The following is a 27,511-nucleotide window of genomic DNA, read 5'->3' as shown; positions in this document are numbered from 1 at the left end:
CTGCAACATTTGAGGCCCTCGAGCCCGGGTCCAGGTTGACGCAGAGATCTCAAAAAAAGATCAACAGTTAGAGATGTACACAATGCGTATGCAAAATCTGAATAATATCTTCAAAGCTGAGGGCGAGAAGAATTTTTGAAAATTGCCTCAAGAAAAAATGTGATGTCACCCACCCACCCCTGTTCTACTTGACGCCAACCAAGTTAACTTTCTGGTTCCAAAACGCATCTGAGGTACTCTTTAGTCCACGTTTGACTTGACCAATAAAAAATGCCTTAAATGCCTGTTACAGGACCTAAATAAGCGGTTAAAGAGAACTGCATTATGGTACGAAAACATACCATGGACTGTGTAAGTGTTAATAGTTTCCATTAACAAAAATTCTCAACGATCCTACAACACATGCAGTGCATTATCAGTCAACATTTAGTTACAAGAATAAGACACTGAAGACTTACCTGTAATTCACACCACGCTACTGCAACTCCCGTTTGTGTATCAAGTCCTCGGTAAACAGTCTTGAAACTCCCTCGGCCTATTTCTTCTTCGAACTTAAGGAATCTTCCATCAGGAGAGACTCCAATGGCCTTCTCTTCATCATCATCCACATCATTTACCTCTTTCTTCTCACTGGCCACACTCCCCCCGACTTCTTCCTTCGAGCCTTCGCCATCACCACCCTCTTTCTCACTCTTTTCCAGATCCTGTTTTTCACTTTCCTCCCTTTTCACAGCGTCACAGTCACTCCCCGTGGCATCTTTCCCTTCCCCACTTTCGCCTTTGGCAACCCTACTAGGTTCGTCGGGTTGCCCCGACACTGATCCGGCCTCCTCTATTGTGACCTGTCTTGTCCTTGACCCTGATCCGACCCGCCTAGCAGAGGAGCGCACCACCAGCGTCGGCAACGAAGTCTTTCGGTCGCGCGGCTTATCACTCGCGACTGCTGTTGGGTTGTTGGGAGTTGCACCTCCTACAGACGCACTTCTTCCACCGTCCGCTACCACTGAAGACAATGGAGCAGACTTCCGACGAAACCGAGAGGTCACTCGTGCAGCAGAGTGGCTGCTTGTTGAAGACCCGTGTCTTTCAGTTCTTTCATCACGATCTCGATCGCGGTGACGCAGTGTTGATGACACAAGTCCACGCATGTTTCCCAGCAACGAGGAACGTTTACGAATGGGGCTGGTTGTTCCTTCATTCTGTACAGCATGATTCTGATCACAAGTAGCATTGATTCCTCGAACACGACTCTTGCTCATTGCCAAAGGTGACAAGTAAGGGAAGTGCTGCTGGCCAGCACGCGGCTACATGGTCCATTCGCCTTTGCATAAGGTGAAGCCCTTAACCGACAATCCTACATCTTTCTTCACGCTGAAACAAATGGAAAGGAAAGAAAGAAAAATTATTGATATTGTTTCCATCAAGCACCTTAAGAAACACAATTCTCTCAAAAATAACATTAATAAATAAGAGTGAACTCCACACATGACAAGATATAACCGAATTTAATGAAAGTTTCGATTCGGAACAGAAGATATCTGCACTGAATGGTGAAGATCGATTCAATTACTCAATCTTGCATCCTTTACGGACAAGCGTGATTTTTGTATATACAGGGTGGCATTTATTTTGATATGCCCTTCTAATTTTTAAACTAATGAACAAAAAGCATTAAAAGTTTGTACTGTACAAATATCGATAGATGGAATATTGTTTGCCATACTTTGTGACACCACAAGGTTAACAGTGTTGCCAACCTAACATTTTTTTTCGAAGGGCATTACATCAAGTTATATTTCAAATCTACAACTTAAAACTAAAACATACAATACCGTAGTGTTGCAAACTTTAAGGACACTACAGTATCACATGCATCTTGGAGGCTTCTTCAATAGTAATAACGCAAGTGAGATGGATGGGGTAATGTAATGCATAACCGAAGTAAATTCATGTCGAATACTACGGTCATCTTACGACGTATTTCAAACCAGTAGAACCAAAGTTACAAGGAATTGAAAAGTTGAATTTTTCAAATGACTTTAGAAAAGTGTAAACATAATTATCACATCGAATTACGTAATTGGTTTACAATACACAAAGATTATAATGTCCTTAACAATAATTTGACATCTCACACCATTAGGTAACCATTTAAAAAATGTAAAATTTCAGATATTTCTTAAAACTGTGTATTTGTGGGAACTTTTTACAGCGATTTTTTTATTTACTTTGCTTCTGTAACATTACAACGATACTTTTTGTTAGGTGTAATTACAGTAAGTTCTAGGAATTATAAAATTTTAAGCAGTGTTGCGAACTTCAACAATTCTTATCATATCTCCAGAATAATTTCAGATAAATTGCTGTAAACGACGTGATCTTCACTTCTATCGAACACCATCTATACAATTCAATGAGGTACATGTCTAAATAATCTTTCGAAATAAAAGTTTCTGAAAAAAAAAAAAAAAGTCAAATCTTCAATCCCTTGTAACTTGTTCATTAGAAATCCGTCATATCGTGATCATAGTATTTGACACTGAAGTACTTTGGATACTCTGAATGTGCATTACCCTGCCTGTCTCATTTCCGTTATTACTGCTGTAGAGGTCACCAAAATATGGATATTTGTGATGTAGCGTCCTTAGTTTGCAACACGGAATAATAAATGTAACAGTTTAAGTTTTTGACATATAAATTTAAATTATGTAATACCTTGACGTAAAGCAATTTGAAAACATACAACTTTCTGTTCATTGGCAACACTGTTAACCTTGTAGTATTGCATGGTACGTCAATAATGTCCTCCTGTTGATATTTGCAATGTACAAAATTCTCGACTTCTTTCACCGACAATTTAAAAATTATAAGGGCGTATCAAGATAAATAATCCATCTTATATAAAACCTATAGATATATACATGTACTAAATGTTAATTTCCAGAAGGAAAGACTAAATAAAATGTCATTTCATTTTCTTTCCATAATAAAAATACAAATTTTGGTAGTTTTTTCTTAGTCATAAAGTTTATAATAATACTGTGTCCGAAGTATTGCAATAATACAAATAATACAGGTCCTGTAAAAACCTCTCAATAATGGACACCAATGTGATCTCTATAAAGGAGTAAAAGTATCAATAAGGGATGTATTTCTATCGGTGTATATTGTAAAACAAGCTGTTATGTGTAGTAATTTTCTTCAAGTATACTGATTGTTCTAAAATTAAAAATTACACAATAGGAACATGCAAAATTATTATTACAATGTAGACAGAACTCATGAACCATGAATATCTTGGGAAAATTGTGCGACAGCTGTCTGCAACGTACATAATGTGCACCATTTTTTGTTAGAAATTTGTATCAGATTAATTTTCAAATTACAGAAAGCACACTCTGTGCTGAATACGTGTGAACTGAGAATAATTCCTGGAAGTTGTGAAACGATTACTAAAATGTTGAGAGGAAAACAGCCAGTCTGCGTCCATAAAAGGGAGAGTTCTCTTCTGTAATAATATACTTTTGCCAGGACAGAAAAATCTGTCCGCATTATGGAGGTTTAACTATAATAATACCACTTTAGAGTAGTTTCATTAAGTTAATCTAAAAGCTCTATAGACAGTTTATACGGTATGAAGAATGTATACTTTCATTTAGTATTACTCTGAGATTACCCAGCCTCTTGAGATTAACGACCAAGATTTTCTGAACAATGACTAGGCCTATATATCAGACAGACAATTACGAAATCGGAAAATTTTAATTATCCTCCAGAAGTTAGAGTGATTTTGCGTAACTTAGCCTGTGTAGGCATTACGTCTTACATGTACGATTTAGTGAAAATTATTCATGTAGCTATGTCATTTACTACTTTTCTTTCTTTCTCTCTCTCTCTCTCTCTCTCTCAGGTGGTGATACTTGCCAGTAAGGTGCAAGATAGAAGCTCGTAGCTTAAGATTCTAGATTTTAAGAGTAACAACGTCTGATAAATTAATGATGAAATGAAGCTTGTGTATAATGGTAATTGCCCATCCTATGACACTGTCGTGAAGTGAAAGAGGAATTTCCAAACATGTTACGTGTCCCTTACAGATGAGTCAAGACCTAAGCGTTCATCAATCACGGAGACGCCACTACAGCAAGGAAAATCGAAGAGCTGATCCTGGAAGACCGACGAATAACTATTTATATCAAGGACCAAAATGTACTGTTATGGTAATTCGTAGGTCGGAAAAATATTCACGAAGAATTGCATATATCTAAGGAGTCTGCAAGTTCGGTTCCGTGTTTGCTGACCCTTCTTCTGGCAAACACGGCGTGACATGTCGAGTCACTTCCACAAATATTGCATCTACCTATACGATTCTAAGGGGAGGGAGATAAGCAAAGTGTAGAATTCCTCCTTAACTACTCCCCTCCAAAAAAAAACAGGTGGAAAAGTGCCAATAAAGCCATGCTCTCTCTTTTTTGGGGATTTGTGGGGTCATCCTTACAGAGTACCTTCAGAAAACTGTTACTATCACTGGCACATACTACTGTCACTTGTGAGACAATTACGAGATACTCTTAAGCAAAAACGTCGCGGTATAATCACCAAAGGGATCCGTCTCCTTGAGACCCTCTCATGCATCCCAAGAAGCTCGCACTCATCCTATTCCCCTAATCCGGCATCAAGCGATTCTTTCTGTTCCCACACACTAAGAATCTGCTTTGGAGTCGAAATTCTGACAACACAGATGGCGTCATAATGGAGGTGAAACAATAGTTTTCCATTAATCTGCCGAGTTCTACAATGATAGCCTTCGGCAAGTCAAAAAAAAGTGGGAGAAATGTGTAACTATGTAGAGAAGCCTTAAGACAAGATATTATACTTAACACACTGTCTCTAGTTCATGGTGATAATTAAACATTTCCGATACTCCCTTGTAAGTCATAAAACCGCTAGAAGACCATGTCTCTCCTTATGGATGTTGTAGACTTCATACGGGGTTTTGCTATTCATCGGGAACGTCTACATCCGGTATATTTGCACCACTTTAGTAAAAAATAAACACTTAATTGTAAAATTACATTTTAGAAAATCTGGAGGATTACTGTTCTTACCGATCAATCTCAAATCCCTCACTGACGAAATCGCGGGGTTTTAACAAAAAAGAAGTAAATATATTTAAAATGAATAAACAGCCGAAAACTTGATGAAATAACTGACAAGAGCGCTTTGAATATCCAGGACAGAGTTCATGGATTTTAGGCCAATGTGCTATAGAAAAAACAGCGAAATCCTTGTTTTCATCTTATTTGTTCCATCCAATAACCTTGACTACTCTTACATAAATAAACTGTTTATCAGCCTGATATCTTACAAAGATTTTCTTTGATGTGACTCATGTGTTCATAGAACTTCCAATATTCAGGAAGGAAAGGGAGAATCCCAAACGATCAGCGACCACTCAGAGCTGATAAGGAATTGTTTTCTGAGCAAATATATTAGGCGATAAGCAAACCGCCGATCAAAGTAAATAAGGTCATAGACTTAACAAATACTATCACCAACATTCTGCGAAAAAAAAAAAAAAAAGACACGTAAATCTACGACAAATCGTTATACCCTTTACTAATGGACAACATACACAATCATTATTATCCTATAGTGAAACGGTGAAAATTCAACGAGCGAAATTCGATCTCAATTAAAACAAGATCTTTGTACAACAGAAGGAGACTGTACAATTTCGTTAAATACCGAGTTCACTACATTATTTTTCTCAGATAAATTGATTAAATTGAATGAATCTAGATCAGTTATTAGTATTTATACTTTACAGTCAAGGACTCCAGGTTCGAATCCTGGGACAGACCAACCAGGATTACCTTTGGTCTCACCAGCCAATGTCGGAACAATACCTTTAACATGTGGGCTGTAGCCGACACAGTTCTCAAACTTTGTAAGTAGCTCCAGTGGTAGAGCGCTGGCTTCGCGTTCGGGAGGTCGAGAGTTCGATTCCCGTTGCCGATTATCCTAACTGGGGTTTTCCAGGGTTTTAAACAGTCTTACCAGGCAAATGCCAGGATGGTACCTACTAAACAGGCCCTGGACGATACTTTTCCAAATCCTTTCCATTGTTATTGTTAGATATCCAGTGTGAAATGGCCTCTAAGCTGTATCTAGTGATTGTTAAATAAATTAAATATTTCAGTGTAAAATCAATCTGACTCTTTACTAATAAGTAAATCTGAATGAGTTTGAATTACCGAAATTCTACTCTCTCAGTTGAAATTTAACCTTAGATTGAACGACACACGGAGGCAGTATACCCAAACTTATGGAAGGTTCTGAATAATGCAAATGAATGTTTATCGAAATAATAATGTGAAGGAAATGCGTGTATCCCAAGTAAACCCAGCACAATGAAGCGAAGTGCTCTTTCACTGAGCCACGACAGCCGATTTCAAACACCATCATTGATATACTCTGAATACCTGCTCAATAAGTTATCTCTTAGTCTGAACATTATAGCGATCAAGAGGCCTCTAATGGCGTGTCCTTGGCAATCAGCCAGAAGAACCAAGTGCTACAGACAGCTAATAGGCTATACATGACAGTTACACCTGACGCTACACAATTGCAGCTCGATGTAAGAAAGACTCACATATGGCACCGTTAAGCTATTCATTCATTATTACCTGTCGTTTCCAACGTTGATACGGTAGAAAAAAACAAAAATCACTGCCACGAAATGCATACACATGGGACCAACTAAACTTTCAAAACAGCATTACTAAAACCACCGCTCATCATAAGAAATCCGACAGATTATTTTCATTAGAGAAGGTGGCTAGATTACAAATCTGACAGCAGCTCTCCTCCTTAGGCTGGGTAACGCGTGTGGCTTTGGTCAATGAAGTTCCGGGTTCGATTCAAAATGAAAGCTCGACTGCACACTGGTTCTGATCCCACTCACATTACACGTACAAAATTTAATATTTTTGTTGCGTTCTTTTATTTTCTGACGGATATTTAGCCTCGCTGCCAACACAGAACGTAAATATAATCAAAATCAATCTGACACACTGTGTGACAAATAACAGCACCAAATGCAAGACCCTGATGAGTACTTGGGAAGCACTGACCTTTTCATGCAGAATTATAAGGCAAGGTCAAGTTAGTCATACAGTTTAAAACACTAACAGTTCTCGCGATGTGATTAGACTTTACTGCTCCTTAATGGCAAGGGACAAACGCATGTGTTTTCAGTGATGCATACGACGTTAAAACTCCATTCATTCACTACATCTCGTTTCCCTGGTTTTTCTCTAGGTACTCCCGTTTCCACCAACAATTTCATTGTACCAACTCTTCTATTATCATTAATTTGCCTTAATCATCTGTCTCCATTAGTCTTCAAAGCATAAACGTAAGACGTTAAACTGAATTTTTCCATTCATTAACTCACTCACTTATACGTGATTCGAACTTTAATCCATCTCTTTGAGGCATGTAATGGCAGATATCACTAAATTTCGTAGCATTAATCATTTTCTTGGAAGAACTCGCAATGATATTAAACTCGGAAGAATTTGTCTTACAGTTTGTACCATTACCTAAAATAAAATTTATACCATTACCCACCTGCCTTCCGTCGCACAATCTCTCATTGCTAATTACAAGAAAAATAGTTTTATACCGAAGGTATTATGTATTTTGCTAATAAGCAAATTTTCTCTGCCCACTGACATAAAATTATCCAGTTCTAAATCACCAAAGTGAAAGCAAAAACGTACATAGTGTATTATTTATACACAGAGTATCCACGAAGTCTAACCCCAGGGCATTTTCTCAGAAATGATTCAGAATTGGAGATTTCTGCTATCACGCAGTGCATATAGAGTTTGAGGGGGGTCAACTCAAACGATTCAAATGGGAAACTTAGCAAGGCGATAATTTACATCACACAACACATACAGGGCTGGTACACTCAATACGCAACCCAACTAAAGGTACACTGAAACTACAGCATCAAACTTTATGATTACCAATATCACTTTCCTCTGGCTCTGTTATTTTCTGGAAATTCTAGTCCGCTCACTAACAATAATAAATAAATAAAACTATTCTTTAAATCATCTATCTATTAAAATACTACAACAGCAATTGAAGCCGACTGAGCTCCAATCTATAACTTTGGCTTTCAAATCTTTCATTTACGGTTATTTGTGATTTAACGTTTAATACAGACAAATATTTTATAAAGTATGTGACTTTAAATAAATTAGTTATCTTTTTAATAAAGTTCATGTTTTAAAATTATTGTTCAAAGCCTTTGTATTTTAATAAGTCTTCTATAAAATCAATGCATGTGCATTGTGCTTCCATCTTCCGAGTTATTTTAAATTATACGTTGTGGACGTCTATATGTTTGTGGTCAATCCTTTCGACAATGAGATCTCGGAAACTACAGGCTCTTTGCTTATTACATACTGCGTGCAAGAAGAAAGAAAACACTGATTGCGTTAATTACAAACTCCATCCGGCAGTAGGCTCAATTTTGCAAACGGTGCGAGATATTGAAAAAGTAATCGAAAAATTATCCCCGTATGGTACCCCTTGCCGATTTTTATCAATACGTCTTTCATTTGTGTTTGTACACGGACATGTACAGATGTTATGATGAATGACAAGGAGATTTATGCTCATGTGAATGATGCGATGTAGAGAGCGCAGCTTCATCTAGTATTTTCTTATTAGTGATTAATTTATTTAATCATCTTTTTTCAGCAAAGAGATTATGAAAGAGGTTTCACGAAAAGTGACACAATAAAAGTTTTTTTTCGCCCAACGTTAAAAAACACTATTAACAAGCAATCTGTTATTTAAGTGAAATCTCGACTGTTACTCGCTGTCAGTATTATCCAACGCATTATGCTCTTACTGTAACAGCCCGAGACAACTCTATGAAAAGCATACGATCTGTATTTGGCAACGCAGAAGCACCTCTACACTCATGAGAATGAGAACTGGTATGCCATTGGAAGTACTGAGATCGGAGGCAAGTTGTTCTCTTACTTTGCATTGCAAACAATAAATTAAACGACTACTTCTAACGCATTCATTTGAGCAGAGAACTTTCAAGACTTCTGAAAAATATATCCAAATCAAGGAATCCACAAATCTAAATATATACCACTTGACTTATGTAAACAGAGGAACTCGTAAAACGGATCATTGGGAAAAATAATGAATAAGTGATCCTGATAGGCAATAGTGTCTTCCAGCACACTGCGTGTATTAACCCAAATCCTTTATCTTGGTCACCTCCATTCACCCCTTTAACATGGCGTTTTTACCAACTTCGTTGTAGAAATTTAGAAAATTAATGTGGTTGATGCAAAGCGGTCCAGTGCTGGAAGGGGTTACCAGTTTCATGTTACGGAATGAAGTACGAGGTGCTCCTGAAATTCCCCTTCTATTCTCATTCCACCTTCCCTTCTATCATTAGGGGGCTGTGGTGACTCAGTGGTAGAGCGTTCACCTCTAGTGCGTGGCGTCCCTGATTATATCCCAGCTCGCGCCAAGCGGAGGTGGTGGACAAAGACCGTATGTGTAAGTTTTCTCGGGGTTTTCCTATTCCCCCTACTTTATTCATTCCATTCATTTTGTCATCATTACGGTCTCCCTTAGCCTATGCTTAACACTGAAAGATTTAGTCTTATTCTCCCTTCTGTCATTAGTCATTTGCATTACCTATGAAACTACGGCTCAAACGTTACTTATGTTTTACTTTAATGTCCCATAATTATGCAGCGAGGTTGAGGGAAACATTGATAATGATAGTAGACGAAACAGCGGAATAAAGAAAGTGGAAGAACCTCGAGAAAATCCAAGAACACTGTTTGTCTACCATAAGGTCCCCTTGGAGCAACTGAGATCGACCTAGGGATCCTACGCACCTAAACGTTAAAACAAGAACAATGTAGACATTAAGAGATTTTTCCGTGTTCGTGGTTTACGTCCTTATGCAATGTCGAGTTTAGTAAAGCTCTAAGCGTAATATTAATGTGGATCCCGAACCACGATCGCGGATTGAATCAGGACACAAACTATCATACAAAATCAACCCTGCAAGAGCGTTGAATTATAGGCCCCAACAATCTTGATACTAAGGGATTTACTTAACATTCTCTACGTATATGAAATATTCAAATTTGATAAGTGATGAATGATAAATCACTTGAAATAATCTTGGTATACGCCTGTTATTTAGTAATTGCCGAAATTTTCAATGGGAACTCCTATCTTCTTCAATATTGTTTTCTTAAAGCATCTCCAGCGAACTTCATCAGATCAGAGGGCATCCATCGTCGAGGTACAGTAGCATCAAAACAAAATACGTTTCCTCCACTAATAAAGATATTACACACACACACACACAAAAAAAAAAAAAAAAAAAACCTAGATATTATCAGTAATAGAAGTTGCCTCGTTAATTATTTCCAATTATTATTATTATTATTTAACTTTCACAGAACCACTATTACAAAATTTTTCTTGATATTTCAATCTTCCTTTTGTGAATTGATGCATTCATTAGATACTTCATTCTTACATTTTTCTCATTATACAATCTTTTAGGCATACTTTCAGTAACTGTTTTCTACAAAGCACTAATTGGATTTCCTACATAATTTCTCCGTACTACTTGCTGCCTATGATTCGGTAACACGAAAGATTTATTTTTTCATCAAGTCGTTTGCTGATAAATTAACATACACAACTTACCAAAACTAAACAACTTATTAGAAATTCAATCTATAGGTTATTAGGAGGTGTGGGTTTTTAACGTTCATTTACCAGCAAACGACGTTTAACATAATTTCCTTTATTTTATCGAGTCATGGACGAAGAAATTACTGTATGACTTCCAATTAATGCTTTGTATAAAAAACTATTCAAAGTATCCCAAAAGATAGTTTGTGGATGACAAAAATGAAAGAATGACGTATTATTTTGTGGATATTTCTGACAATCAAATAAGCACTAGAAAAACTATTGAATGCATCACATTATTCACCCACAGGGTTGGCTGGTTTAAACCAGCTGTTTTTTTTTTTTTTTTTTTAATGGTCTAAACCAAAAAAAAAAAAAAAAAAAGAACGAAATTGTTTTAAATCGTATTACCTTCATGGTGACGTTTCCACATATCATACCATCTACATTAGTTTTATCTCCTTTTCACCTTTTAATCAAGGTGTTCCATGTTTAATTCTCGGTCGAACCACAACCCTTCTTTCAAGTGTAAACCAAGTATCGGTTCGGATGTCAATCCTAAACACACGAAACGAAACCAAATTGTATGCCTGAATGGGCCTGTTTTATAAAGAAGCCACGGTTGCATAAATATACTAATAGAAATTAGCAAAATTTATCGAATGGCTATGTAGCTTCCAACATTAGCTTGGACTGGACTTTCAGTTTTAATTTAATTGAATGATATCTACATACTAAATTTGTAATTTAATACCTTAGTTTTAGCGTACTGATTATGATACGTTGACCATAAAATTTACATGCCAAGCAATAACAGATTTTTCCGTTATTGCTTTGCATTTACACAGGATTTTCCCAATGGTTAAGGCGGGAGTTTCCCGATTTATATATAATTCTGTATAATGGTTTCATTCGTGCAACTGTTTACCTTTTTGTCCTTCTGAAATGACTCTTGACAATTATATTAATAAGTATGTCAGGATCAGTACAACATATTTTTATCACGAGTCCTTCGTGAGTGAGTCGGCACACTCACCGCATTTGTGGCCAATAGTCCCGGTTTTGAGTCCAAATGGAGAATAATTTCTCTGAAATGTAAGCCGAGAAGCGGTTTGGATTCCGCTTTACGCTTATGTGACCCCTTCCAATACAACCTCATTACTGCATAATAACACAAACGTGAAACAAACTTATTTCTGTCCATAATGTAAATACATAGAGCAAATTATTTATACCCAAAAAAAAAAAATTTTTTGTTTTTCAATAAAAAAAAAACATGGTTTTTGCCAACCCTGTTCACACAGAAGAAGACTGAAATATCAAGAAAAGATTCAAATTAGTGGTTCTGTGAAGATTTGCTTTTTTATTTCCAAGAAAAATTAAAACAGTGCAGCTTTTGTTGCTGATAATATCGAGTTCTTCGTACATATTCCTATTACTGGAAGAAACGTTGGGTTTTTTTTTTTTTTTTTTTTTTTTTTGAATCCTTTGTACCTGAACGATTTCTCCTGTGATAGGAGAAATTTGTTGAAGTTTTAAGAATGAGCTGATGAGGAAGACGAGAGTTGCCATTGGAAATTTCAGCAATTGCTATGTCAGACGTACACGAAGGTTAGTCCAAGTCGATATTCAAATTACCTCAAATCTGATCTTCTGTGCTGTCAGCAAAAACTTGTAAAGTGAGAGGTCAATGTACGTGTGTCTGCTCTTTCAGTTCGGGGAACAATGAACGTAAGACTATATTATTTCTGAAGCCCATCCCTGGATTCTAGACGTCCACTTCAGGCGCAGCATGTAATTCAGACAATATACTAACAGAATGACCAACAGAACAGTTTTTTTTTTTCAGTAAGAACACAAAATCTTTAAGTGACCATTAAAAAAAAAAAATCTATATTAGTGCGATAAAAGTGGCCGGATGCAAGTGACGATAAACGAAAAATCAACCGAGTATCTAAACATTCCGCTATGATTGAAAATTGAAATCATTATTAGTATTAAGAAAAAAATTATTTTTTTTTTTTCTAAATAATGAGTTCATTTATCAGGTACCTATTCCGTTAAATAGAGAGTTAACAGAGAATTGAATTGAATTGATTTGGAGTCAACAGAAAAGATGGAACCTCGACGCGCTAACTGATTGGAAAAAAAAATAAATAAATAAGTAAATAAAAACTTCCCGATATTTTTAACCATCTTTGCTTTACGGAAACAACTATTGAAACCGGAAAAACTAGTATGTCGAATCACTTGCTGTTTCGGTAGGATATTGTGACTGATGATTTTATGTTCCCTTCAGACGCAGAATCGATTGCAAAAAGCCCCTAATTACTATGTTCCCGCTTTTGTTCTCTCATGATTAACGTTCAAACCGGAAATCGTTGATTTGTCCTACTTCCGATTTGATTTGGAGTTTAAGAACCCCTTTCAGCAGCATGACTATATGAGACGTGGACCTACAGCTTAACGTGGAATCCGAACAGCATGAGCTCCCGCTGGGAATCGAACCCAGGTTCCTATGCCAAAGGCGAGTATGCTAAGTGCTCACCCATGAGGGAGTTCCACTTCAGGTTTGAACGGGGGGGTTAACGGACGAGGTGGAACCTATTCTCAGGACGCTGAGTTGATCGTAAATAACAGCTTCTGAATTTTGGTGATATCTATCGACAGACGAAAGGACGGACACATAGCATAGTTTGGAAGTATAATGTTTTACTAACTGAGAATTCCTATAATCTCCCACGAAAAGTGTATAGTTCTTTGAAAAAAATATGTGAAGAGCCTGTTTCCTCCTACCACCACATTTTCTACTATATTATTGAAAGAGATGCTACAAAGATTACTACTATATAAGGAACGGAAGAATTCAAAGAAACTGAGAAAGCCGTAGATTTCTTACATTAAATGAAAATTATTTCACTGCCACAACAGTATAATAATATCAAATGAAAAGTAAATGCCAGAATTCAAGACAAAAAATTAACATTTCTTTATTTAGAAGTCTTGATTTATCATGCAGCCTTCTCGCGATCTCACCTACACATAATAAAGGTGATATGGTATCTCGTAATAACTATTTGGATTTAAGAATAATCCTACAGGATCCTTTGAAAACTATCGTCGAAATTATAAACAATTATGTACGTCAGACGTAACAGAATATGTGAAAGTAGAAACAACAAAAGCAAACACGTATTGTTGACTTATACAAATTCATTGTTTATCTATCAAACAACAACTGATGATATTCAGTTACTATTTACATAAGAACAGCGCACATACAAAGATTAATTCTGCATACACACAAAAAAAAAAGATAGTATTTACAGTCAGAAACCATCCGCCGAAAGCTGTACTTCTCGGCCATAAAGCTTTTCATCTCAAGTAATTCAATACAATCTGAATAAATAAAATGGAATAAGCAGTTAAGCAATCACCTTTATAACTCCAAACCTTTAAGGCTGGTTATCATGAGTTACCCCCCCCTCTCAATTAATTTTTTTTTTTTTTATCTTTACTGATAAAATGCATTAAGAGAAATTCAGGCAAATTCAGAACTATTCAGACTTCTAAATACATATACAGTGGCGTAAATATATTTTAATCAAGGGAGACGCAGTTCGATGACCAAGTTCGTACTCTATATATATATATATATATATATATATATATATATATATATATATATATATATATATATATATATATATATATAAAGTTAATACCCGGAAGCGTCTGCGTACTGTACATACTAACCCTTACTTTGAAAACGGCACATACAGGGTTGCCACTGTATATGATTTGATTTGGAGTTTAAGAAACAGGTCCAACAATATTTAATCCTGTTTTGTGTGAACATTACTTAAGATACCTGCAAGATTTTCTCTACGCCAAATATGGTTGGACCACAGTATATCTTGATGTTACGATGTTAATTTTTTTTCCTCAGTGTCAAATTTCCATCTCAAATTTGAACCAAAAGGCAAAAAATCGAAAATTTTCTATTTTCATTTTTTTTTTAAAAGTTTTTTCACTCTATCTTCCTTGATTTTAGAGAAACCTACTTAGCACTTGTCAGGTATATATCTCATATGGATACCTATTTTTTTAGACCCATTTGAACAACTCACAATCAGTGTTGCCAACTAGGGAAATTAATATTTTCCAATATTTCGGCCAAAACATTCAAAATTTTCGAAACTTATGTTTATAAAATTGTACCTATACGTATGAACGCAAATAAACTTACGCCAGTCAAACACCACTCCTTACTCAACAAAAGTAAGTACAGATCGATAGAATTGGGTATTTAGGAGGCGCACAAAATATTCGAATTTAGATTTTAACCCTTGATTTTCTTTTTAAAATTAAAGCTTCGTTTCTTAAGTATCGACATGATACTTCTAGAATATATCAGTGGTGTACCAAAGTTTATTTTAAGATTGTCTGCGTTTATATAGTAGCAGTGTTTCTAGACAAAGAAAATTTTAATACCCAATTTTAGGGGGAAAATTAGGAAAAAGTCCCAGTTTTTTCTCTATAATTTCCCATTTATTGGCCACATCCAGGGTTCCCATAAAAACTGAAAATCGATTTCCCTGACACAAATTCTTGTTTTCCCTGATATGAATTCTTGAATATAAATGGGAAGGTATGGGGTAAGTTCTATCATACACTTTTTAACGGCCTCCTCGATCTCCATACCCATCCAACACACTCCTTTAATTACCATTTACATATTCTTTATGTTCAATATGAGTAATTGTTATGTACATAATATATTATAGGCTAATATTTTTATAATATAGTACCACACACCCTGACCCTGACATTGCAAATTACTTTTTTTTTTCCGCTTGGAAAAGCAATGCAACATAAAGTCAATAATATATTGCCAACTCTCCCTTTGACCTATTACTATCAGTTCTAAAATGAAAAACATTAACTTTTACGTTCATGAAATAGTGGAATGAAGAAAGTGGGAGAACCCCGAAAAAACCCATGCACACGGTTTGTCCACCACAAAGTTCACCTGGACGAGATGGGGTCGAACCAAGGACCCCAAGAACCAGAAGTGAACGCTCTAGCACTGAGTCACCGTGGCCCACTATGTCCTAATATTGCCAACTCTGAGACATGTTAATCCTCACATCTACATTTTTGCTTTCAGTTCTTGAATTTGTTCTACGAGAGCGTCTTGTTCTTGTTTGTAACATATTTATATTAGCTTCTTCTTTACTTCCAATTTCTTAACTTCAGCACTTAGTTTCACCTTTGATTTTACTTTCCTCTGCACTTTTGATTCGTTTTTGCTTAAGGTATTCATCATAGCGTCTCTGAAATGAACGAACTGAGAGAACCATTCTTCGATCAACAGAAACAGATTCTACACCTCCATAGTACATGAATGCATCATGCACCCGCCTCTGTGCTACCAGAGATCTTCAACTTGGTTTTCTACAATAAGCCATACTTATTGACTAAGAACCCGCCCTGCATTGAAACACTGCCGTGGGATGAAATTAAACATTTTAACAACATTCCACAAATCAGAATATTCTTGTTTCTTGGACAATACCTTTGAGAAAAAAAAAAAAAAAAAAAAAAAAAAAAAAAAAAAAAAAAAAAAAAGACATCTAACCTGGTGCTGCCCATCCTCTCTTCGTATTCTCTGAGGTCATGAGATCCCTGAATTTTAGTACAAAAAGACATAAATTGACCCTTTGCTTTCTCAGTTACAGAATGATATATTGTGTTATGCTCATGCAGAGTTTGTAGGATGCGTTTCATCCTAATCTGAGAAAGTTCTAGATTGTTCTTTCGTAGCTTAGAGTCCAAGGTTGACAGAGCACGTGCCGGTTTGTACTTCAGAGGACTCCTTTTCACAATCTTCTTGATTGTCCCCAGCAAAAAGTTTTGACAGTAAAGCCTGAAAGCTAAGTTATCTTTACCTGATGCTTTCAGTTCTTTCAGTAGTTTTTCTGTCTTAAAACTTATGTCCATGAAGACAAGTCATACTTCGATTTCTGCTTTTACATGATCAATTATCCCATATGTATATATATATATATATATATATCTCACACTCACTGACACACCACAGAATCTCACTCCCTCAGCACGAAATGGCAACACTGCATCACTCACGTGAATTCTGTATCATTGTGGTCCTCTTCATATGTCAATCTGTACAACTGGTAGAGAGGAAACGATTTCAGATGCACTTGCACATTTACGTTTCCTGACTTTCCTTACATTTGACACAAAATGCATGATTTCCCTGATTTTCCAGAATATGCCAGTACATTCAAACGAACGTATCAGCAACCAGGGTTGGCTGGTTTAAACCATAAAACGAAAAATGTTCGTGAAAGTGTAACTATTCGTAAAATCTTAATGAACACACATTTGTGGGTTATCACGTTTCACTCCCGTATATTATTCATATTATATTCAGACCTAAATTCCCCATTCATTACTCAAAGAGATTATTCAACAAAAGCAACTTTTATATGTATACATATACAGGGAAGGCCGGGGTAATAAGAGATACGGCCAAAAAATACCCTATATATCAAAGCAAAAATATTTAAAAAAAAGAAAAATAAGTAATGGCAACGTCAATATCTTTACTTTCCTACCCCATTGGCTTATGAACTACCGTAATATAAGTTTTTATAATATTGTCACACTGTGAAAAAATACCTTCACTTTGAACTTACCACGGAAGTTCGTGACTTTTTTAAAATAAAATTTTATTCTGAAAAGTGAGTTAGAAATGTGGAAATGACTGCCATGTAACTTTGTGACGAAGACTATGAAGATTGATGAGAAATTTTGAAAATCGCTGAAACATCGCATTTCAGGTCAACTGAGGGCATGTCTCTTATTACCCCAATTCAACTTTATGCTTATTTTGCGCATGTGACGGGTATAACCTGCTAGTTTTTCTATATATAGAAAGTAAATAGGAAAACTCCTACTCTGGTAACCCAGTCAAGAGTCTGTGCATAGATAGTGACAGCGGAGAATATGCTTTGGATCAACTAATTTCATCATCAACTGGTGAAAGTTTGCCAGAAGAAATTGATAAAACCAGAGCAAAATCTTGCTTAGAAATGTATTACGCCGTGTACTATGATCTTGACTGGTATATTGGAAGGGTTGTTGCTTTCCCAGATGAAGGACCGTGCAAGGTTAAATTTTTGAAAAAAGGACTAAGTGGTCTTAATTGGCCTGCCTATGATGGCATTCAAACAGTGACATCCAAATTTGTGTTTTATGGACTTATCAAACTGGATGGAAATGGGCCATTCCAGATTTCCAGAGGATAGCTCCTAAAAATTCGCTGTGTTTATAGCAAAATGAAAAAGGACTTTTGAAACCAAAACAGAAAGATTAAATATGACTCCTCTTCTTTTGGTAGGCCTAGGTTTTTGTAGGGCTATTCTTAATATTTGTTAAACTCATGCCTATATGCAACAGTTCTTTTTGGCCTATACTTTTTCATATGTTTATTTAAGTGGCCCAGCCTAAGATAATTAGTAAGGCCTAGAGTGCTAGAATTTTTTTTGTCTCTTAATACCCCGGCCTCCCCTATATATATATATATATATATATAAAGTTTATTAATGTTTCTTTTGTGATTTTTTTTATATGGTAGTTCGTTATTATTGTTATGCAATTGCAATTAAAGGAAAATTCTAAATACTGTTTCGTTTTAATAATGTTTACTATTGATAAAATACACCGAAATGTTGTACTTTTTTGGGAGGGGGAGTCATATAACCCCATGAGAGGGATTTATTGAAATCAGAAGTATCTTTGGTATCTATTTATGTATAAATGGGTCAGAGCCAAAGTAGACTCTAATAATTCGTATCTTTATTCACTTTTCATACTGATATGCAAATTAAGTCATTGCAGTTCTTTAACTTGGACTAATAAAAGTCGTAGTGAACTAACTTAGACTAAATTAGTTCTTTTGTACTCTGCAGTATTTTCAAATTGTCCATATGTAAATCTGTATAATGGTTTCAGTTATGCAATTGCTTATCTTTTGTCTTTCTGAAATGATTCTTGACAATTATATTACCAAGTATGTAAAGATCAGTACAACGTATTTTTTTTATCAGGAGTCCTTCGTGAGTGAGTCGGCAGACGTATCGCATTTAAAGGTTAAGGGGAAAAAAGAAGGAATGTAACAAAACTGCATTTTCGAGAAAACTGCGTTTTAATATTGAAAACCGCGTAAAAAAGTATAGGGGTAGTCAAATCTTTTGCCTCTTTTTAAATGGACATTTCACATCTACGCATGCATGGTATATATACATTCAAATAGTACCAGGAGTAACCAACAGATAGGATAAAGTACCCGATAAAGCGCATACATGAACATTCCTTTTTTTTTTTTTTCCTCCTTACCCTTCATTTGTGGCCAATCAGTCCCGGTTTTGAGTTTAAATGGAAGACAATTTCTCTCGGATGTAAGCCGAGAAGTGATTTGGATTCCCCTTTAAGCTTATATGACTCTTCAATATAACCCGGTTGTTGCATAATAACACCAAGGCGAAATACACTTATTTCTGTCCATATGTGATAGGAGCAAATTATTTAAACAAACAAACAAACAAAAAAGGTTAAACCAAAAAATGCTTTTAGGGGTTGTTTTTTCTGTTTCTTTCAATAAAAACCATGTTTTTTTGCCAACCTTGTCAGCAACTGAAAGCTTCATTTCTAGCCTAAGCAATGCACCAGAGAAAATTTCGATTGGATAATTAGGAGAAGTATAGTTGAGGTTTACAGCAGACCTTGTTCTCTTAGTGGAAAGAAAATTAATTATCTTAGGGAGAATGAGATTTTTTAAAATTACATACTTTGTTTACTACATATCGACATGATACTTCTATGATATATTAATAGTATACCTAAGTTTATTTTATGATAGTTTGGTCTGTCTGGTAGGAGTGTTTCCAGCCATAACAATTTTAATTCCCGATTTTGGGTTGAAAATTCGAAAAAACAGCACACTATAATTTCCCTTCTGTTGGTTACATTGGAACAAACAAACCAGTACCTGAACTGAGAAAATAAGTGCCTGTAAAATATGTAGAAAAAGCAAATCCTTCTTTAGTATTCTAATTTTTAAACAGCACAGTAAATAGTGGGTTAAAATCTGAAAAATAGAAGAGTGTCTTCTGAGCTTTATGCTTTGTTGTAAATCAGATACACTTTTTCGTGTGTATGTGTGTTGATCTCTACTCATCGCTCACAGCCAACTCATTCGTTACCTGGTTCATCGTATTGAAAGATGAAGGTCAAGATCGGTCAAAAAGGCAGATTAGTACGGAAGAAGTAGTAGTGCTGACCTAAACACGCAGAGAGAAGTGTGTCCGAGGAAATCTTTCAACGTCATGCCTACGACTGATACCAAAATTATTAGGTGTAATATTATAAACATTATCCGTTTTGTCTCTCGAACTAACTAGTTTTTCAGTGGCCAGTTATTCATCAAAAGATATAACCAGGTTATGAGGTCACCATCTTGAAGGGTTTTAAAGGGAATTCTTATATTTTTGCAGTGTAACAACTTACAGTACAGTAACAACTTACTTTCTTACAGTATACAGTATATTTTAAACTTTTTGTATATCAATTTCATAATAGTGTGGTGGCGCGCTGAAGGGATATAGGATATTTTGTACTTTATAACAGAACGCTCTACCAATATTAGAAAAAACTCAAGTAGTACTGGTTTCATATACTAATGGATTGTCTGTTCAAACTGTCAGGGAAACTTTTTCTTGCCTGTCTTGACAATGATGACAGCTATACCTATGTACGTGTTTGTATACCGTTCGAACAGAAATATGGCCCAAAACAGCCGGTATGACTTTTCACATACTATTCAACCTTGCTATGGGAGGCATAAAAAATATTAAGCACTTCAGAAAACGAACTAATAATTCGAATAAGAAGACTATGAGGAAATATTAGCAAAACTGTCAAAAGTAATAACATATTAAAAATTAATAGGGGCGGCAACAACAAGTAAGCGTGAAGCACCTACTGGGAACATAACAACGAAAACAGATTATTCCACCCACACTTGTTAAATAAAAGAAAATTTAAAAAAAAAAATACGCAGTGGTAAAAAGTGAACAACGACGAAGAGAGGGTGGAGTGCAATAACAAGAGATAACATTCGCACCATTCTGGAAAAACAAGAAGATCGAACGAAATATCAAATCTGGAATTTGTGCGCCCCAGAAAAAGTACGGTACAGCGATATGAGTATGTAGAAAAAATAAAAGGAGAATATTTATGTAAATACGTAGCTAACAATACAAACGACAGGAAAACATCCACAAGACCAGAATGGCATGATAAATGGAGTAGGAAAAAAAATAAAAGTGTCTCACCCAGACCATGCATGATGCTGAATTGGAAATTGGTGATAAAACTCATTTCTTAGAGAATATCAAACTAAGAAACTGCTCGAATTTGCCAACACGCTTTACTCTCGGGAAAGCTGAAAATGATGTATATCTTGATAAATTTCTACCACTTTATCCAAAAAATCTTCAAGTGCCTTGTTCAAAAATAAAATTATAATAATACTATAACTCGACTGTAAATATACCTCCGACATAAGTATTGCAGAGAAGAGGAAGAGAGAAAAAAAGTACTTTTTAAGGGTCTTCACTACAGCGAAATTAAACTACCGTTAATTTTAGAGTTTTTCTGTAATATCTTCAAAACAAATAAAAATATTGAAAAAGGAAAAACGTAGGAAACTAGACAATACGATTTTGCATGTGATATCTTTACCACAATTCGACAAAGTGCTTTTGCTATGCCGCTATTTACAGAACTCGCAAAAAGTGCTAAATCTATCTACAATTACAAATCGAAAGCAGATAGATGGGTTGGGATAACGGTATCACATGCAAAATCATATTGTCTAGATCACTACGTTTCTGCTTTTCGAATATTTTTATTTGTTTTGAAGATTTTACAGAAAATATCTAAAATTAGCGGTAGTTTAATTTTGCTGTAGTCATTTAAAAAAATCCTAAAGAAGTAATTTGATTCCAAGACCATATTCTCATCCATCAACAAAAAATACATTCTTTAAACCAAATAAATAAACATGGTGACAGGGCTGCCGTATATTAAGTAACTGAAGAGCACAATAATGTAACTGTATGTATGTTAACTAATATATAATAAGAATGAATACACAAAATAAACCTCAAGTTCCAAACCGTACCTCAAAGCTATCCTCATATGTGATAAATGAATACACAGTCATGTCCAAAATTATTGTCGCATGTCTATAAACATCTTGTTGTAGGAATATAATTTGATAACGAATTCGCCCGGTATTTCTTATAATGTTAGTATGTATATAATCGGCAAAGACATGTGTATGGCAAATTTCAAGTCAAAAGAGCAGTAAAGAAGAACAATAAAACCAAAATAAAACTTTCTTGTCCACTTAGCAACATTTTGTTTTACTCATTATAATTTTCGTTTCTTTTCCTATGAAATTTACCACAAATATACATTTCCCGATTATACACGCAGTATCAGTATTGAAAGTACCCTGCAAAATCATTATCAAATTATATTCTTACAAGAAGATAATTATAGATATGCAACAATCAGTTTGGACATGAGTGTACAAAGGAAAAGTTATCATACCTGCAGAACTAATATGAAAACAATAATACATAGTTACACAATCGGTAAGTAGGCTAAATCCTAAAACATTAATTAACATGTGTGGTTACCATGGGACTACCTAGTAAAAACTAGTCTGATCATAGATGTCCTACAATAAACTTTAAATCAGAGAAGAAAAAAATGGAAAATACATAGATGGTATCTGCGGGAAGAGATCAGAAAACGGGGCAGATAGCCAATGTGTTAATAATGACCCTCTGGTTGGCTGATTTAGTGAAGCGTCCCGCGGACCTACAGCTTAGCGGGGCATTGGAACCACATGAGCGCCTACGGGAATCCAAGTTGAGTCTCCCGCACTGAAAGCGCACACGCTAAATATATAACCACGAGCGAGTTCAATAAAGTTTCGTGTTCCCTGAAGGAAAAAGAATACGAAATATTATACATAATACAACTATTTTGTTTAAGAAAACGTATATAGTATAGGTTGATAATAATAATAAAGTGCTATCCTACTTTATGGGGGCACAGTTTTGTAAACTTACGGAAAAAACATGAATTTTGATTTCGAAAGAAGAACATAGCCTATAGAAATCAGAAACGTGAATCTTACTTATAACATGTGTAAAACACCAGAATATCTAATACGAATTCTGAACATCTAAGCACATAAAAACGTAATGTTAAACACGAAAACGATAAAAGGTAGTGTCTCAAGTCGTGATCCTTAAAGGTTTAAGTACGTATCCAAAAAGTGTTCGACTCGTTCCAGTGAACAGTCTGAAGTAACGCACTGGCAGCGTTGAGAGTGACCGAAAATAGTGTTAAGGCACGGCGGAACTGATTGATATCGTGTTCAAACATTAAAGAACATTTTAACAGAAATTTGAATTACCTGACTTCTAAAAGGATAAAACATTAGGATGTCAAGGAAATCCAAATCTTCGACACCTCATACTCCTAGGATACAGTAAAAGAACATAATATCTGCACAAGTATGATATAGTATGTCAGAAATGCGATCGAGCATAAGGCATTAATAAAGGGAAATGAATCAGTTGATAGATTAACATAGTATGCAATAAAGTTAGGATGTGAAACAAAGGAAGTGGTGGAGGGTAAATTAATTAGGTTGTTAAATATAGTTTACGAACATACATACCATCGCTGACGCGCCTGCTCTCTACGGTTATACCCTCTCGATATTACTCGCCAAATCCAGCTGCACTAATGTCCTGACTCGGTTAGATACAACTCATGCTTTTTAATGACCACCTAGCACAAGTTGGTTTGTGTTTTAAAGTTTGTTTTATACTCAAGAGCTGCTAAAGGATCTGTAGCCAGCCGATAATGCAACTCCAGTCTTAAGAAACATTAAGGTAGTAAGAGTGTAAGTTCACATTTCAAGAATATAAGCCCTCAAAGTAAGATATTACGAAAAATGGTCATTTAAATGCACGCTGAGTGCATATTATTGATCAGTAAGATTTTTGCATCCTTCTTTTTTTTTTTTTTTCTTTTTAAACAAAAGTAAGCCTCAATATCAAGAGCAATTTATTAATATAAGAGAATCATGTAAAAGGCAGTCAACAAACAAATGTGAAAAATAAACCATCAGATATGCGACTTCCATTTAAAAAATATACATAGAATTATAATATAATCGATAACATAAAACGAATTATAAAATATTTGCCTACTCGTTTCTGCCCTCTAGCTCCTTTTAAGGTTAACAGCAGTAGCAATATATTTACAACGGGAATGTCCCGTGTACACAAAAAGAACGGTAATCGGATTCTCCTTGAAGTTTCTACATATCAGCGTTTCTTGAAATCAAGCAAAATTTAGATAAAAATAAATAAATATTTATATCCTATGTACTGTTTAAAAATATATATGAAACTGCAAACGGATCGCACAGCAATCTAAAACCACACAAACTTCAACCGGAAATTCCAACATACCATACAATGAAAAGCGAAAAGACTTTTTACATAAATAAAAAAAAATACTCATAATAAAGAATTTTCCATGCGAAACATTGGCACGCGTACATACAATCTCTCGTATGACAAATTAGCTCATTTCATTCGCATATTGCAGTACGATAAAAGTTTTACATATGTTTATAGCAATTTAGAATTAGTAGTTTTCTTAGATTCACAAGCAATAGTGCACTTACCGTAACATACGCAAACACAGGCATGCCGCAAGCTATTTTTTTTTAATTATAATCTAAAGTAGCTGCACAGTAGTAACTACTGTTACTTACATATTTCTTCAGTAGCAACTATAATAACACCTGGACAATTTATTAACTTTCCATGCAGTCAATCGACAGCCGTCATCTAGTTCGTCATAAGAAGTGTACCGTAATCACGTTTCTAATACCTGTGTTCACAAAAAAACAACAGATTTTAAACAATTTTACGTTAATTGACCCTATATATTACGCAATATACTAATATTCAACTTTTATTAAAGAAAATGACAAACACTATGACATGTTAATGCCGCATTTATTAACTAGACACACAACTACATCGTACGCACTCAGAATGATGGAATCCCAATAGGTAACCATTTCCGACGTCATAGTTTTCTGTGTATTGCGTTTTCAGCAACAAGCACGGAGCAAATATTTAATGTATGCCTATAAAGCATCTTGTAATAAATAACGTGTGCAAGTCTATAATTACCTATAAAGTGAATATGTAGGAAATACTTACGAAAAACAGCAAAAACTATCTCCTACACCCTTCTCCACCTTTTATTTGCCTGAAACGAATTTTAAAAAGGTGACATCTGGTGAGAGAAATCTGGCCGGAAACAAGTGAATAGCATAGAGCAATTTTTGCAGAACAACAACAAATGAGCTTTGCATACAAGAACCTGGTGTTTTAGTCCCCAGAGAAAACCTGAAGCCCCCACAATCATACAACTGACGAGAAAATACAAGCTTGTATGGTATTTGTTCAGTGGCGTAATTAAGGGGGGCTCCGGGCTTAAGCCCCCCGAAATTGTATTTACTATATTAAAGTAAATAAAATATCTGCAGAATTTTCACATTTCGAGGAACAAAGTTAGCCAAGCTCCCCGAAACAATATCGTAAATACGCCACTGCATTTGTTTAACGCACAGTGTGCATGTTGTTTACTTCCATCATAAAGTCGAAAAAGAGAAACCTGTTGTCAGAATGTAAGCCTAAAGTACTTTATTTTGTTTTACAAATGAAAGGACTGCTTATGGGTAATCATAAATGTTTGCATTTAAAACTTCTTACATAAGCAATCCTGTGCAAATAAGATTATCAGACATCCTCTTTTATTCTGGCGCTCATTCCGTACTGATTTGCTTTAACTCAAAGTAAATACACCTTTAACCTTATGATAATCAGCATTGCAGTTACCAGGGGCGGAGCCAAGGGAGCATTGGGGCGATCTCCTCCAGGAGTGAAAACTTTCTTATTTTATATATAAATAATACCCACCCCAGAGCTTGGAGCTCTTAAAAGTAGCAGCATTACAACCTACCCCGCAGAAATCCGTCCTAGATCCGCCCCTGAGAGTTACAATTACTTATAGCATTGTTTGCGTTGCGTTCCAAGCTGTAAATTTTTCGAAATCCATTACGGAATGAAACTCACGCATTCTTCTCATTTTTTTTTACCCGGACATTTTTTAGGCTATCATAAATTGATACTGAATGAGGCCAATGCTCTAGTATTTCAGACACGACACTTACGGCTCGCTATAGACCAGTGATGGGCAGTTCGATTCTTTTTCTGGAATCGGTTCCTTTCAATCCATTCCAAACAAGTATCCGTTCCTCGTATTGAATCGTTTGGTTCTGGCAAGTTGAATCATTCCGACTTCCTGCTTTCTCAATCTGATTCCCCTAAAGAAGGATTCGATCCAACCTCTGGATCAAATTCTTTGGTTCCGATGAATTGGATAATTCCAAGTTTCCATTCGCCTCTCCAATGTAACTCTTCGTATCCGAACTAGTCAAACGACTTTTTCAACTAATAAATTATTGCAAAGTTTTATTTTGGGAGGAGCAGAGGAAAACTTGCAGAAAGGGATTGCTTTTTCGACACACAAACATAAAATTTCACTGCTTCCCGAATTCTAGTTTTCGTTACAGTAGAGTCAAGAAAACTGGGCTAATGTGAACCGAAGAGTGGCCGAGTTTGTGAAAATGCCGGGTTATCGGGAATGAGGTTTAAGGTTAACTTACCAATTATTTCCAAAGGAGCGTTTCAATTTTTACCTATTTTTTTATTGCTAAGTTCTAACATCTTCTAACATTTCTGGAATAAAACGAATGGCAACAGTGTGATTATTTTTACTGAAGGTTACAATGATTTACGTAAGCCCAAAATGTGCTCTCAATAAAGCCTCGAATATACTCGAGCTTGTAAACTTTGTACCGTTCAACAGTGATCAATTGTAATAATGCAGTATGATGCTCGAATATACTCGAGCTTTTAAATTATTTGTAAAATTAAAATCTCGAATATACTCGAGCTTTTCAGCTAACCGGTTAGCTTTTCAGCTAACTAAAAGAATAAGTACGAGTGTTTCCTAAGAAAATACAGTACTCTACTTGTATGTATTGGTTGCTTGAGAATACAAAGAATAAACTGCCCCAATTACCCTTAAACAAAGGAAAAATACGTAATTTACGAAGGTATAGAGCCTTTACTATACATAAAAATAAAAATTAATGAATACACACTGTACAGTAATTTTCCTGATAAGACAGACCTCAGAAAAATATTTGAACGGGCCGCTCGGGAATTTTTCGCCCTGCCAGTGTGTGGCAGAGTTATCCGGACTGTTTCGGGACTCAACTGTATTTGGAAACCACCTATTGTGTCAGTGTTGTCAGTCATACCGCCCTTAACGTAGACATGTTTTAATTTGCTCTTTCTGTACGATGAGTCCTTGCCAGTATGTATCATGAACCATCTTGCTTAAAAAAAAAGAAAAGAAAAGAAAAGAAAAGAAAAAAGAAAAAGAAAGAAAGAAAAAGAAAGAAAAAAGTAGCAAA

The 27,511-nt window shown here is 35.5% G+C and overlaps 1 protein-coding gene across 10 annotated transcripts in view; it reads right to left on the bottom strand.

The window, feature by feature from the left end:
- The window catches only part of Wnk (Wnk kinase), a 297,369-nt gene extending 272,038 nt beyond the window's left edge, over nt 1-25,331 (bottom strand). For 6 of the 10 annotated variants that reach the window (XM_081766829.1, XM_081766833.1, XM_081766834.1 and 3 more), the window contains exons 1-3: nt 25,185-25,328; nt 24,728-24,846; nt 459-1,371 (exon numbers count right to left, since the gene is read on the bottom strand). In XM_081766829.1, coding sequence (XP_081622955.1) covers nt 459-1,259 — 801 coding nt within the window. In that variant the 5' untranslated portion in view covers nt 1,260-1,371; nt 24,728-24,846; nt 25,185-25,328. Of the gene's footprint in view, nt 1-458; nt 1,372-24,727; nt 24,847-25,008; nt 25,135-25,184 lie in introns of those variants that run through there. The other 4 variants (XM_081766836.1, XM_081766838.1, XM_081766830.1 and 1 more) reach the window with 3 other exon arrangements.
- Nucleotides 25,332-27,511: the final 2,180 nt, after the last annotated feature.

This window comes from Thermobia domestica, chromosome 7 (assembly GCF_964235325.1).
Source record: "Thermobia domestica chromosome 7, izTheDome1.hap1.1, whole genome shotgun sequence".
Lineage (NCBI taxonomy): Eukaryota > Metazoa > Arthropoda > Insecta > Zygentoma > Lepismatidae > Thermobia > Thermobia domestica.
Note: the sequence above shows the minus strand (reverse complement) of the source record. Positions and strands in the feature narration are given on the sequence as shown.